We start from the raw sequence: 15751 nt of genomic DNA on the forward strand, positions 1-15751 counted from the left end.
CGCATCGGCCGCGTGTGACCCCATTCGGTGTGCGCTGCTCCGCATCGGCCGCGTGTGACCCCATTCGGTGTGTGCGGCTCCGCATCGGCCGCGTGTGACCCCATTCGTGTGTGCGGCTCCGCATCGGCCGCGTGTGACCCCATTCGGTGTGTGCGGCTCCGCATCGGCCGTGTGTGACCCCATTCGGTGTGTGCGGCTCCGCGTCGGCCGTTTGTGACCCCATTCGGTGTGTGCGGCTCCGCATCGGCCGTGTGTGACCCCATTCGGTGTGTGCGGCTCCGCATCGGCCGCGTGTGACCCCATTCGGTGTGTGCGGCTCCGCATCGGCCGCGTGTGACCCCATTCGGTGTGTGCGGCTCCGCATCGGCCGCGTGTGACCCCATTCGGTGTGTGCGGCTCCGCATCGGCCGTGTGTGACCCCATTCGGTGTGTGCGGCTCCGCATCGGCCGTGTGTGACCCCATTCGGTGTGTGCGGCTCCGCATCGGCCGTGTGTGACCCCATTCAGTGTCATGGCGTGTAACCGGTGCTCTTTGTGTGTTGTAGGGGCTGCTTCCTGACCTCGTCTCTGATTGGCACCCTGGCGCTGAGTCTTACCATCCCCCTCTCCATCATCGCTGATATCTGCATGCAGAAGGTATGTGCGTCTGTGTGGGGGGGCCAGACCCCCCGGGGGGGGGGAGACCACCGGGGGGGGGGGGAGAGACCCTCGGAGAGGGGTGAGGGGAGACCCCGGCTGGGGGGGGAGAGGGGAGGGAGACCCCCGGAGAGGGGTGAGGGGAGACCCCCAGTCAGTCATCCGTGTCCCCTCTGGGAAGATTCACCCTCTGATGGTGATTCTGAGTTGTCATAGGATCCGGATCCTCCCTAACACACCCCGAGATCTGTGACGTGACCCTCGTGATGCTACCCAGACACCCCTCCATCAGCCGTGGTCTGTCCTGTTCCCGGTCGCAGTGTATCAGCCGTGGTCTGTCCTGTTCCCGGTCGCAGTGTATCAGCCGTGGTCTGTCATGTTCCCGGTCGCAGTGTATCAGCCGTGGTCTGTCATGTTCCCGGTCGCAGTGTATCAGCCGTGGTCTGTCATGTTCCCGGTCGCAGTGTATCAGCCGTGGTCTGTCCTGTTCCCGGTCGCAGTGTATCAGCCGTGGTCTGTCATGTTCCCGGTCGCAGTGTATCAGCCGTGGTCTGTTCTGTTCCCGGTCGCAGTGTATCAGCCGTGGTCTGTCATGTTCCCGGTCGCAGTGTATCAGCCGTGGTCTGTCATGTTCCCGGTCGCAGTGTATCAGCCGTGGTCTGTCCTGTTCCCGGTCGCAGTGTATCAGCCGTGGTCTTTCATGTTCCCGGTCGCAGTGTATCAGCCTTGGTCTGTCCTGTTCCCGGTCGCAGTGTATCAGCCGTGGTCTGTTCTGTTCCCGGTTGCAGTGTATCAGCCGTGGTCTGTCATGTTCCCGGTCGCAGTGTATCAGCCGTGGTCTGTCCTGTTCCCGGTCGCAGTGTATCAGCCGTGGTCTGTCCTGTTCCCGGTCGCAGTGTATCAGCCTTGGTCTGTCATGTTCCCGGTCGCAGTGTATCAGCCGTGGTCTGTCATGTTCCCGGTCGCAGTGTATCAGCCGTGGTCTGTCATGTTCCCGGTCGCAGTGTATCAGCCGTGGTCTGTCCTGTTCCCGGTCGCAGTGTATCAGCCGTGGTCTGTCCTGTTCCCGGTCGCAGTGTATCAGCCGTGGTCTGTCATGTTCCCGGTCGCAGTGTATCAGCCGTGGTCTGTTCTGTTCCAGGTCGCAGTGTATCAGCCGTGGTCTGTCCTGTTCCCGGTCGCAGTGTATCAGCCGTGGTCTGTCCTGTTCCCGGTCGCAGTGTATCAGCCTTGGTCTGTCATGTTCCCGGTCGCAGTGTATCAGCCGTGGTCTGTCCTGTTCCCGGTCGCAGTGTATCAGCCGTGGTCTGTCCTGTTCCCGGTCGCAGTGTATCAGCCGTGGTCTGTCATGTTCCCGGTCGCAGTGTATCAGCCGTGGTCTGTCATGTTCCCGGTCGCAGTGTATCAGCCGTGGTCTGTCCTGTTCCCGGTCGCAGTGTATCAACCGTGGTCTGTCATGTTCCCGGTCGCAGTGTATCAGCCTTGGTCTGTCATGTTCCCGGTCGCAGTGTATCAGCCGTGGTCTGTCCTGTTCCCGGTCGCAGTGTATCAACCGTGGTCTGTCCTGTTCCCGGTCGCAGTGTATCAGCCGTGGTCTGTCCTGTTCCCGGTCGCAGTGTATCAGCCGTGGTCTGTCATGTTCCCGGTCGCAGTGTATCAGCCTTGGTCTGTCCTGTTCCCGGTCGCAGTGTATCAGCCGTGGTCTGTCCTGTTCCCGGTCGCAGTGTATCAGCCGTGGTCTGTCCTGTTCCCGGTCGCAGTGTATCAACCGTGGTCTGTCATGTTCCCGGTCGCAGTGTATCAGCCGTGGTCTGTCATGTTCCCGGTCGCAGTGTATCAGCCTTGGTCTGTCATGTTCCCGGTCGCAGTGTATCAGCCGTGGTCTGTCCTGTTCCCGGTCGCAGTGTATCAGCCGTGGTCTGTCCTGTTCCCGGTCGCAGTGTATCAGCCGTGGTCTGTCCTGTTCCCGGTCGCAGTGTATCAGCCGTGGTCTGTCATGTTCCCGGTCGCAGTGTATCAGCCGTGGTCTGTCATGTTCCCGGTCGCAGTGTATCAGCCGTGGTCTGTCATGTTCCCGGTCGCAGTGTATCAGCCGTGGTCTGTCCTGTTCCCGGTCGCAGTGTATCAACCGTGGTCTGTTCTGTTCCCGGTCGCAGTGTATCAGCCGTGGTCTGTTCTGTTCCTGGTTGCAGTGTATCAGCCGTGGTCTGTTCTGTTCCTGGTTGCAGTGTATCAGCCGTGGTCTGTCCTGTTGCAGGTGAGCTTCTCGTGGGTGTTCTTTGCCGGCGCTCTCCCCGTCTTCATCTCCTTCTTTATCGTGACGTTGCTCTGCCACTACAACAACTGGGATCCGGTGATGGTGGCCATGCGGAGGATCTTCGCCTTCATATGCCGGAAGCATCGGCCAGCAAGGTAGGTGACACATTTCTTGTATCACACGGATGTTGTCTCTTCCTCTCCGCTCAGGAATGTTTTGTATCCCAGGACATCCGAGGACACGGAACAGACTCAGAGCCTCATCCTGCTACACGCCATCGGCCCCGAGGACGACCCTGGAGGCTGCTCATAGAGGAGGGTGAGTCGTATCACTGGAGGTGCTAATAAGCAAGCGTGGCTCTGTGGTGTTGGTGGTGCTGGCTGTGGTGGTGATGATGATGATTGTGGTGGTGGTGATGGTGGTGGTGATGATGATGATTGTGGTGGTGGTGATGGTGGTGGTGGTGTTGATGATGATTGTGGTGATGGTGTTGTTGATGATGATTGTGGTGGTGGTGATGGTGGTGATGATGATGATTGTGGTGGTGGTGATGGTGGTGATGATGATGATTGTGGTGGTGGTGATGGTGGTGGTGATGATGATTGTGGTGGTGGTGATGGTAGTGGTGATGATGATTGTGGTGGTGGTGGTGATGGTGGTGGTGATGGTGTTGTTGATGATGATTGTGGTGGTGGTGTTGGTGGTGATGGTGATGGTAGTGGTGATGATGATTGTGGTGGTGGTGTTGGTGGTGATGGTGATGGTAGTGGTGATGATGATTGTGGTGGTGGTGATGGTAGTGGTGATGATGATTGTGGTGGTGGTGATGGTAGTGGTGATGATGATTGTGGTGATGGTGGTGGTGATGGTGTTGTTGATGATGATTGTGGTGGTGGTGATGGTGGTGATTGTGGTGATGGTGATGGTGTTGTTGATGATGATTGTGGTGGTGGTGATGGTGGTGATTGTGGTGATGGTGATGGTAGTGGTAGTGGTGATGATGATTGTGGTGGTGGTGGTGATGGTGGTGGTGATGGTGTTGTTGATGATGATTGTGGTGGTGGTGATGGTAGTGGTGATGATGATTGTGGTGGTGGTGATGGTGTTGTTGATGATGATTGTGGTGGTGGTGATGGTGGTGATTGTGGTGATGGTGATGGTAGTGGTAGTGGTGATGATGATTGTGGTGGTGGTGGTGATGGTGGTGGTGATGGTGTTGTTGATGATGATTGTGGTGGTGGTGATGGTAGTGGTGATGATGATTGTGGTGGTGGTGTTGGTGATGATTGTGGTGATGGTGATGGTAGTGGTGATGATGATTGTGGTGGTGGTGATGGTAGTGGTGATGATGATTGTGGTGATGGTGATGGTAGTGGTGATGATGATTGTGGTGGTGGTGATGGTAGTGGTGATGATGATTGTGGTGGTGGTGATGGTAGTGGTGATGATGATTGTGGTGGTGGTGATGGTAGTGGTGATGATGATTGTGGTGGTGGTGATGGTAGTGGTGATGATGATTGTGGTGATGGTGATGGTAGTGGTGATGATGATTGTGGTGGTGGTGATGGTAGTGGTGATGATGATTGTGGTGGTGGTGATGGTAGTGGTGATGATGATTGTGGTGGTGTTGTTGATGATGATTGTGGTGGTGGTGATGATGATGATGGTGGTGTTGATGATGATTGTGGTGGTGGTTATGATGGTGATGATAATTATGGTGTTGATGGTGGTAATGTTGTTGATAATAATGGTGATGATGATGGTGATGATGGTGATGAAAATGATGATGGTGATGGTGATGATGATGGTGATGTTGGTGATGATGATGATGATGATGATGATGATGGTGATGTTGGTGATGATGATGATGATGGTGATGTTGGTGGTGATGATGATGATGGTGATGTTGGTGATGATGATGATGGTGATGTTGGTGATGATGATGATGTTGGTGATGATGGTGATGATGGTGATGTTGGTGATGATGATGATGTTGGTGATGATGATGTTGGTGATGATGATGTTGGTGATGGTGATGATGGTGATGATGATGTTGGTGATGATGATGATGGTGATGATAATGTTGGTGATGATGTTGGTGTTGATGATGATGTTGGTGATGGTGATGAAAATGATGATGATGGTAATGTTGGTGATGATGATGTTGATGATGTTGGTGATGATGGTGATGAAAATGATGATGATGGTAATGTTGGTGATGATGATGTTGATGATGTTGGTGATGATGGTGATGAAAATGATGATGATGGTAATGGTGATGGTGGTGATGGTGATGATGGTGATGAAAATGATGATGATGGTAATGTTGGTGATGATGATGATGGTGATGATGATGTTGATGATGGTGATGATGATGTCGGTGATGATGTTGGTGTTGATGATGGTGATGATAATGATGGTGATGATGATGATGTTGGTGATGATGATGGTGATGTTGATGATGTTGGTGATGATGATGATGGTGATGTTGGTGTTGATGGTGGTGATGGTGATGATGATGATCTTGATGGTGATGTTGATAATGATGTTGGTGATGATGGTGATGATGATGATCTTGATGGTGATGGTGATAATGATGGTGGTGATGGTGATGATGATGATCTTGATGGTGATGTTGATAATGATGGTGGTGATGTTGGTGATGGTGATGATGATGATCTTGATAGTGATGTTGATAATGATGGTGGTGATGGTGATGATGATGATCTTGATGGTGATGTTGATAATGATGGTGGTGATGTTGGTGATGATGATGATCTTGATAGTGATGTTGATAATGATGGTGGTGATGGTGATGATGATCTTGATGGTGATGTTGATAATGATGGTGGTGATGTTGGTGATGGTGATGATGATGATCTTGATAGTGATGTTGATAATGATGGTGGTGATGGTGATGATGATGATCTTGATGGTGATGTTGATAATGATGGTGGTGATGTTGGTGATGATGATGGTGATGATGATGATCTTGATGGTGATGATGGTGATGGTGATGATGATGATCTTGATGGTGATGTTGATAATGATGTTGGTGATGTTGGTGATGATGGTGATGATGATGGTGATGATGATGATCTTGATGGTGATGATGGTGATGGTGATGATGGTGATGATGATGATCTTGATGGTGATGTTGATAATGATGGTGGTGATGTTGGTGATGATGATGATCTTGATGGTGATGATGGTGATGATGATGATCTTGTTGGTGATGTTGATAATGATGTTGGTGATGATGGTGATGATGATGATCTTGTTGGTGATGTTGATAATGATGTTGGTGGTGATGGTGATGATGATGATCTTGATGGTGATGTTGATAATGATGGTGGTGATGTTGGTGATGGTGATGATGATGGTGATGATGTTGATGATGTTGGTGATGATGATGATGGTGATGTTGATGGTGTTGTTGATGATGTTGGTGATGATGTCGGTGATGTTGATGTCTCTGCTCTCCTCTAGCTGAGCCTTCCCTGGCGGAGTGACAATCATTGGGGGACATTCCTTGTCCAGAACTGTTGATGCTGCACCCCCACCATCCAGCTGCCTTAATGAGCCAATTGCCAGCTGCTGCCCCTGAGTATCCGGGGACACCTCACATCCTGCTGTATACCGGAGTATGGACCCGAACACGCCGACATTGGAGGAATACCGACCGACCTTCTGAACCCGAATCTGTCTGAAACTGACCTCATCTGTACTGAGCCAGAACGCTTTGACACCCGGCCCGTCTCCTGAGTTCTGTCCAATCAGCTTGTATGTTGTCTTCATGATTGTCTGTGTATGTGACTGGTCCATGTGTAGTCTGACGGGTGGATGGTAGTATGCTCTGAACGAAATGTGTGTTGCACTCGGCGCTGTGTGTAAGGGACGTGTGGTGCGCTCGGCGCTGTGTGTAAGGGGCGTGTGGTGCGCTCTGCGCTGTGTGTAAGGGGCGTGTGGTGCGCTCTGCGCTGTGTGTAAGGGGCGTGTGGTGCGCTCGGCGCTGTGTGTACGGGGCGTGTGGTGCGCTCGGCGCTGTGTGTACGGGGCGTGTGGTGCGCTCGGCGCTGTGTGTACGGGGCGTGTGGTGCGCTCGGTGCCGTGTGTACGGGGTGTGCGGTGCGCTCGGTGCCGTGTGTACGGGGTGTGCGGTGCGCTCGGTGCCGTGTGTACGGGGAGTGTGGTGCGCTCGGCGCCGTGTGTACGGGGTGTGCGGTGCGCTCGGTGCCGTGTGTACGGGGTGTGCGGTGCGCTCGGTGCCGTGTGTGCGGTGCGCTCGGTGCCGTGTGTACGGGGTGTGCGGTGCGCTCGGTGCCGTGTGTACGGGGTGTGCGGTGCGCTCGGTGCTGTGTGTACGGGGCGTGTGGTGCGCTCGGCGCCGTGTGTACGGGGCGTGTGGTGCGCTCGGTGCTGTGTGTACGGGGTGTGCGGTGCGCTCGGTGCTGTGTGTACGGGGCGTGTGGTGCGCTCGGCGCTGTGTGTACGGGGCGTGTGGTGCGCTCGGTGCCGTGTGTACGGGGCGTGTGGTGCGCTCGGTGCGGTGCGCTCGGCGCTGTGTGTACGGGGCGTGTGGTGCGCTCGGCGCTGTGTGTACGGGGCGTGTGGTGCGCTCGGCGCTGTGTGTACGGGGCGTGTGGTGCGCTCGGCGCTGTGTGTACGGGGTGTGCGGTGCGCTCGGCGCTGTGTGTACGGGGTGTGCGGTGCGCTCGGCGCTGTGTGTGCGGTGCGCTCGGTGCTGTGTGCACTCGGCCGTCGTGGTTTCCTGCCTCCTTGGCGCGCCGCGCTGCTCGGAGTGACATCATTCATCTGAAGAATGTCCGCTGGAATGTCAGTAATGAGCTCTGTGGGGGGCGGGGCAGGGCGGGGCAGGGCGGGGCGACTCCCACTGCAAACTGTGAATGTAGAACTACTCATCACATTCCAGGCTTGTTGGCGGTTTGGCCTCCAATCACCCGCCGGCTCCGGCGCTCCTTCATGGAGAACGACTCATTTGCACTAAACAATCTTCATCGACGCGTTTCCATCACCATAAAGCAATTCTCAGCCAATGGATTATTTCTGTGTTGTCAGGACGGGGGATGGGGACGGAGCCGGACTATTAGATATGGGTGATGGAGCTGACTAATAAGAGGGGGGGATGGGGGATGGAGCCGGACTGATGGGGGATGGAGCTGGACTAATGGGGGATGGGGGACGGAGCCGGACTAATGGGGGACGGAGCCGGACTAATGGGGGATGGGGGACGGAGCTGGACTATGGGGGACGGAGCCGGACTAATGGGGTACAATAAGGCATGAGACGGCTGGGAGTTTCTCTCCAGTATTGGACACAGGAATTCAGAGCCCCCCCACCGGGTTATACTGCCACCAACAGGAGGATTGTGGACAGCCCATTATAGCCCCTCCTACAGAGTGCGCCCAGTGAAACCCCTCTTATACCGCGCCCGATGCAACCCTCCTACGTGTAGCGCGCTCGGTGTACCCCTCCTACGTGTAGCGCGCCCGGTGCAACCCTCCTATGTGTAGCGCGCCCGGTGTACCCCTCCTACGTGTAGCGCGCCCCAATGTACCCCTCCTACGTGTAGCGCGCCCGGTGTACCCCTCCTACGTGTAGCGCGCCCGGTGTACCCCTCCTACGTGTAGCGCGCCCGGTGTACCCCTCCTACGTGTAGCGCGCCCGGTGTACCCCTCCTACGTGTAGCGCTCCCGGTGCACCCCCTCCTGCGTGTAGCACGCCCGATGTACCCCTCCTACGTGTAGCGCGCCCGGTGCACCCCCTCCTACGTGTAGCGCGCCCGGTGTACCCCTCCTACGTGTAGCGTGCCCGATGTACCCCTCCTACGTATAGCGCGCCCGGTGTACCCCTCCTACGTATAGCGCGCCCGGTGTACCCCTCCTACGTGTAGCGCGCCCGGTGTACCCCTCCTACGTGTAGCGCGCCCGGTGTACCCCTCCTATGTGTAGCGCGTCCGGTGTACCCCTCCTATGTGTAGCGCGTCCGGTGTACCCCTCCTACGTGTAGCGCGCCCGGTGCACCCCCTCCTACGTGTAGCGCGCCCGATGTACCCCTCCTACATGTAGCACGCCCGGTGTACCCCTCCTACGTGTAGCGTGCCCGGTGTACCCCTCCTACATGTAGCGTGGTTGGTACACCCCCTTCTACTCCTCCCATTACTTCCAAATTCAGAGTTCCAGTGGCCATAAAGAAAACCAGATTCATCTCTTGTAGTGGATTGAAGGATGCAGGTCCCGCCTCTTGTAGTGGATTGAAGGACGCAGGTCCCGCCTCTTGTAGTCGATTGAAGGACGCAGGTCCCGCCTCTTGTAGTGGATTGAAGGACGCAGGTCCCGCCTCTTGTAGTGGATTGAAGGACGCAGGTCCCGCCTCTTGTAGTGGATTGAAGGACGCAGGTCCCGCCTCTTGTAGTGGATTGAAGGACGCAGGTCCCGCCTCTTGTGGTGGATTGAAGGATGCAGGTCCCGCCTCTTGTGGTGGATTGAAGGACGCAGGTCCCGCCTCTTGTAGAGGATTGAAGGACGCAGGTCCCGCCTCTTGTAGTGGATTGAAGGATGCAGGTCCCGCCTCTTGTAGAGGATTGAAGGATGCAGGTCCCGCCTCTTGTAGAGGATTGAAGGACGCAGGTCCCGCCTCTTGTAGAGGATTGAAGGACGCAGGCCCCGCCTCTTGTGGTGGATTGAAGGACGCAGGTCCCGCCTCTTGTGGTGGATTGAAGGACGCAGGTCCCGCCTCTTGTAGTGGATTGAAGGACGCAGGTCCCGCCTCTTGTAGAGGATTGAAGGACGCAGGTCCCGCCTCTTGTAGAGGATTGAAGGACGCAGGTCCCGCCTCTTGTGGTGGATTGAAGGACGCAGGTCCCGCCTCTTGTGGTGGATTGAAGGATGCAGGTCCCGCCTCTTGTAGTCGATTGAAGGACGCAGGTCCTGCCTCTTGTGGTGGATTGAAGGACGCAGGTCCCGCCTCTTGTAGTGGATTGAAGGACGCAGGTCCCACCTTTTGGCGTCTGTGACCACTCCCGCTTTTCCACAATCCTAAGGCATGCTGGGAGTAGGAGGGGTTCACCTGGGCTGGCCCACAAGTGTTTTCCAGTTTTCAGTCCTCCTGTAGGTGGCAGTATATCCCAACAGCCTCGGAATTCCCTCCAGGAAGATCCCATTCTTCCCAATACAAAGTCTGCACCTCCTCCTGGTTCTTGGACACACCCCCTGGTGCCTGCGCTCTGCTCCGCCCAGAAGTGATGGATGTTCTGGCTGCTTAGTATGGACAGTCTTCCCAATTCCTACAAACACTACAACCTCCTGGACGTCATCACGCCTCCCGTGACCCGGCCGGCCGGCGGCCTTCTAATCTCAGGATGATTTATGATGTTTTATGTGAAAATCTTCTTGTGTCAAATAAATCTGATGGTCTGTGATGATGTCGTCTCTGTTCATGTGTCAGTGGGCGGGGCTCCATCCTGGGGGCACACCCCAGCTGGGTTATGGGTGGAGTCTTTCTCCTTGTGTGCGGTGCGAGGGACCCACGGGGTCGGAATCGGATCGTACCGTGTTATGGGTGGAGTAGGGGGTCACGGTGTCGGAATCGGATCGTACCGTGTTATGGGTGGAGTAGGGGGTCACGGTGTCGGAATCGGATCGTACCGTGTTATGGGTGGAGTAGGGGGTCGGAATCAGATCGTACCGTATTATGGGAAGAGTAGGGGGTCGCGGTGTCTAATCAGTTCGTGCCGTGTTATGGGCGGAGTAGGGGGTGGCGGGGTCAGAATCGGATCGTACCGTGTTATGGGAAGAGTAGGGGGTCGCGGTGTCTAATCAGATCGTACCGTGTTATGGGCGGAGTAGGGGGTGGCGGGGTCGGAATCGGATCGTACCGTGTTATGGGCGGAGTAGGGGGTGGCGGGGTCGGAATCGGATCGTACCGTGTTATGGGCGGAGTAGGGGGTCGCAGTGTAAGAATCGGATAAGCTCTGAAGAGATAGCAGTCTGAGGTTTGTTAATGGGAGGGGCCTGGTTCCCAAATGGGAGGGGTCTGAGGTTGGTGAATGGGTGGGGTCTGAGGTTGGTGAATGGGCGAGGTCAGAGGTTGGTGAATGGGTGGGGTCTGAGGTTGGTGAATGGGCGAGGTCAGAGGTTGGTGAACAGGAGGGGTCTGGTTCCTGAATGGGAGGGGTCCAGAGGTTTGTGAATGGGCGGGATCTGAGGTTGGTGAATGGGAGGGGTCTGGTTCCCAAAAGGGAAGGGTCAGAGGTTTGTGAATGGGCGGGGTCAGAGGTTTAAACAAGTGGGGTCAGAGGTTTGTGAATGGGCAGGGTCTGAGGTTGGGGAATGGGAGGGGTCTGGTTCCCAAACAGGAAGGGTCAGAGGTTTGTGAATGGCTGGGGTTTGTGAATGGGCGGGGTCTGAGGTTGGTGAAGGTGAGGGGTCTGGTTCCCCGAACGGGAAGGGTCAGAGGTTTGTGATTGGGCGGGGTCAGAGGTTTGTGAATGGCTGGAGTTTGTGATTGGGCGGGGTCAGAGGTTTGAATGGGTGGGGTCTGAGGTTTGAACGGGTGGGGTCTGAGGTTTGTGAATGGGCGGGGTCTAAAGTTGGTGAATGGGCGAGGTCTGAGGTTGGTGAACGTGAGGGGTCTGGTTCCTGAACGGGGTTTGAGGTCGGTGAACGGGAGGAGTCTGGTTCCTGAATGGGAGGGGTCAGAGGTTTGTGAATGGGCGGGGTCTAAGATTGGTGAACGGGAGGAGTCTGGTTCCCGAATGGGAGGGGTCAGAAGTTTGTGAATGGGCGGGGTCTGAGGTTGGTGAATGGCACGGTCAGAGGTTTGCGAAGGGGCAGGGTCTGAGGTTGGTGAATGGGAGGAGTCTGGTTCCCGAATAGGAGGGGTCAGACGTTTGTGAATGGGCGGGGTCTGAGGTTGGTGAACAGGTGGGGTTTGAGGTTGGTGAACGGGAGGGGTCTGGTTCCCGAATGGGAGGGGTCAGAGCTTTGTGAATGGGAGGGGTCAGAGGTTTGTGAATGGGTGGGGTCTGAGGTTGGTGAATGGGCGGGGTCTGAGGTTGGTGAATGGGAGGGGTCAGAAGTTTGTGAATAGGAGGGGTCTGGCTCATTATAATCACCTGGTGCACTCTGTTCGGAGGAGGAAAGGGCCAGGGTCTGCATCCCTGTAGAAGTCATGAACGTTCTGCTTCTCTGTCTGACACATAATTGTTCAGCTGCTGAACATCTCTGCAATCGCCGAGCAACGCACCCCCACAGAGAGCTCCCCCCAAGTCTCCCCCACTGAAAGGCCAGGAGTGGCCCCGTACAGCACAGGGCTGTGACCACAGATTTATGGCCTTTATTCTGCTGGAATATGAGGTGTATATACTGAATTCTGGGTGTATATATTGGGGTGTGCTGTATATACTGGGTCTATATATTGGGGTGTGCTGTATATTCTGGGTGTATATATTGGGGTGTGCTGTATATTCTGGGTGTATATATTGGGGTGTGCTGTATATACTGGGTGTATATATTGGGGTGTATTGTATATACTGGGTGTATATATTGGGGTGTACTGTATATACTGGGTGTATATATTGGGGTGTGCTGTATATACTGGGTGTATATATTGGGGTGTATTGTATATACTGGGTGTATATATTGGGGTGTATTGTATATACTGGGTGTATATATTGGGGTGTACTGTATATACTGGGTGTATATATTGGGGTGTGCTGTATATACTGGGTGTATATATTGGGGTGTGCTGTATATACTGGGTGTATATATTGGGGTGTACTGTATATACTGGGTGTATATATTGGGGTGTACTGTATATACTGGGTGTATATATTGGGGTGTGCTGTATATACTGGGTGTATATATTGGGGTGTATTGTATATACTGGGTGTATATATTGGGGTGTACTGTATATACTGGGTGTATATATTGGGGTGTGCTGTATATACTGGGTGTATATATTGGGGTGTGCTGTATATACTGGGTGTATATATTGGGGTGTATTGTATATACTGGGTGTAAATACATCGCGTTCCAAATTATTCTGCAGATTCTATTTAAGTGTCACAAAGAGTAAATCTTTAGTTTTTCAGTGTAACTCCTGGATGGCATTGTGTGTCAGGGCTCTTTTGATCACTGAAAACAATCTGGGACACCTGTGATCATTCGATTGGCCGGTGAGCCCAATTTCAGGACAAACTCCTAAAGGACGGCGTTCCACATTATTAAGCAGAGCGCCATTTTCCAGCAATATGGGGAAGAAAAAGGATCTCTCTGCTGCTGAAAAGAGTGGAATAGTTCGATGCCTTGGACGAGGGATGAAAACATTCGATATTTCAGGAAAACGTCAGCGTGATCATCGCACTATGAAGAGATTTGTGGCGGATTCAGAGCACAGACGGGTTGGTGCAGATAAAGGCACATTGAGGAAGATTTCTGCCAGATCCAGGCATCGGATCCAGAGAGCAGCTGCTAAAATCCCATTACAGAGCAGCAAACAGATATTTGAAGCTGCTGGAGCCTCTGGAGTCCCACGGACATCAAGGTGTAGAGTCCTCCAGAGTCCTGCAACTGTGCAGAAACCTTCTATTCGGCCACCACTAACCAATGCTCACAAGCAGAAACGGCTGCATTGGGCAGGAAATACATGAAGACTCATTTTCAAACAGTCCTGTTCACTGATGAGTGCCGTGCAACCCTGGATGGTCCAGATGGATGGAGTAGTGGATGGTTGGTGGACGGCCACCCTGTTCCAACAAGGCTGCGACATCAGCAAGGCGGTGGTGGAGTCATGTTTTGGGCCGGAATCATGGGAACAGAGCTGGTCGGCCCATTTAGAGCCCCCGAAGGTGTAAAGATGACCTCTGCAAAGTATGTGGAGTTTATGACTGACCACTCTCTTCCCTGGTACAGAAGGAAGGACTATGCTTTCCATAATAAACTCATCTTCATGCATGACAATGCACCATCTCATGCTGCAAAGAATACCTCCGCATCAATGGCTGCTATGGGGATAAAAGGAGAGAAAGTCATGGTGTGACCTCCATCCTCCCCTGACCTCAATCCTATGGAGAACCTTTGGAGCATCCTCAAGCAAAAGATCTATGAGGGTGGGAGGCAGTTTACATCCAAACAGCAGCTCTGGGAGGCGATTCTGACATCTTGCCAACAAATTCAGAAACTGTCCGAAAACTGCCAAGTTCAATGGATGCCAGACTTGTGATCTGCTATCAGATAAGGGCTCCTATGTTACAATGTAACGTGACGCTTCAAATGGTTACAAAGTTACAATGTTGGGAAAAGTTGGATTGAAATCGCTTTTGATTTCAGTAAATTTGCTGCAAACACAACAAATGACAATTTTCAGTTCTTTACAACCTAGAAAGTGTTTGGAAACTTCCTGTGCGGAATAATCCGGAACACAAATCCTGTTATCATTAGGAGGTTTGTTCAATAAAATGTGAATTGTCCTCTTCTAGTTGTCACCTGAGAATTCTGCCGACTTATTTACATCAATTATTGAGGGAAAGGAGGAAATATCATCTGCAGAATCATCGGGAACACGGTGTAGTGGGGTGTGCTGTATATACTGGGTGTATATATTGGGGTGTGCTGTATATACTGGGTGTATATATTGGGGTGTGCTGTATATACTGGGTGTATATATTGGGGTGTGCTGTATATACTGGGTGTATATAGTGGGGTGTGCTGTATATACTGGGTGTATATATTGGGGTGTGCTGTATATACTGGGTGTATATATTGGGGTGTGCTGTATATTCTGGGTGTATATATTGGGGTGTACTGTATATACTGGGTGTATATATTGGGGTGTGCTGTATATTCTGGGTGTATATATTGGGGTGTACTGTATATACTGGGTGTATATATTGGGGTGTGCTGTATATTCTGGGTGTATATATTGGGGTGTACTGTATATACTGGGTGTATATATTGGGGTGTACTGTATATACTGGGTGTATATATTGGGGTGTGCTGTATATTCTGGGTATATATATTGGGGTGTATTGTATATACTGGGTGTATATATTGGGGTGTACTGTATATTCTGGGTGTATATATTGGGGTGTATTGTATATACTGGGTGTATATATTGGGGTGTACTGTATATTCTGGGTGTATATATTGGGGTGTACTCTATATTCTGGGTGTATATATTGGGCTTTGCTGTATATATTGGGGTGTACTGTATATACTGGGTGTATATATTGGGGTGTACTCTATATTCTGGGTGTATATATTGGGCTTTGCTGTATATATTGGGGTGTACTGTATATACTGGGTGTATATATTGGGGTGTGCTGTATATACTGGTTGTGTATTCCGGGTATATCAGGGTAATAATTGTATGCGGGGGATGGGCACGGTGTGTGCAGCAATCCGTCATTTGGGGTGTATACTCCGTCTATGACTCCCTTGGCACCGCGCAGGCCCGGCGTTCTCGCCCTATTTCTGATACGGGTGACACATACGATTGGCGTTGTATCGGCGGGGTCACCCAGAAGGCCCCATGAAGCCATGGTCTGTAGCGCAGTTTTACGATTGGTCCACCGAGAAGGTGATGCGTTGGTAGGAGAGCCGCGGGGCTAACACTGAGATGATGGACGTCATGAGGGGCTCTGCGGTGGGTGACATACGGGAGGCTGGGAATTTGTGGCAGGCTGGTGATTAAAGTGTCAGCGGTTGGGATGGATGGCGTCATAAGACAAACAAGGATCTCTGTTCTCCGAGAGGGATGTGTCCCCAAGGCATGCTAGAGATATGAAAACAAGATGGCGGTCCTGCGGATTCCTCCAAGGGTCACATCCAGGAAGAA

General features: G+C 53.1%; 1 protein-coding gene across 1 annotated transcript; it reads left to right on the plus strand.

Moving 5' to 3' along the window:
• Positions 1-430: 430 nt before the first annotated feature.
• On the plus strand, positions 431-7767 carry LOC149427473 (solute carrier family 35 member F5-like). Its single transcript, XM_089667992.1, has 4 exons — positions 431-636; positions 2894-3048; positions 3121-3211; positions 6383-7767. The coding sequence occupies exons 1-3, from the start codon at positions 628-630 to the stop codon at positions 3203-3205; spliced, it is 249 nt and encodes an 82-aa protein (XP_089524118.1). The 5' UTR covers positions 431-627; the 3' UTR covers positions 3206-3211; positions 6383-7767.
• The last annotated feature ends 7984 nt before the right edge of the window (positions 7768-15751 follow it).

This window comes from Staurois parvus, unplaced genomic scaffold (assembly GCF_062004578.1).
Source record: "Staurois parvus isolate SC_StPar_1 unplaced genomic scaffold, SC_StPar_1.0 ptg003727l, whole genome shotgun sequence".
NCBI classification, from domain to species: domain Eukaryota; kingdom Metazoa; phylum Chordata; class Amphibia; order Anura; family Ranidae; genus Staurois; species Staurois parvus.

What these genes read in the sequence shown, in the direction of transcription:
- LOC149427473 (XM_089667992.1), top strand. An exon ending in CGGAAGCATCGGCCAGCAAG is followed by an intron (nt 3,049 to 3,120) that starts GTAGGTGACACA and finishes TTTGTATCCCAG; the next exon opens with GACATCCGAGGACACGGAAC.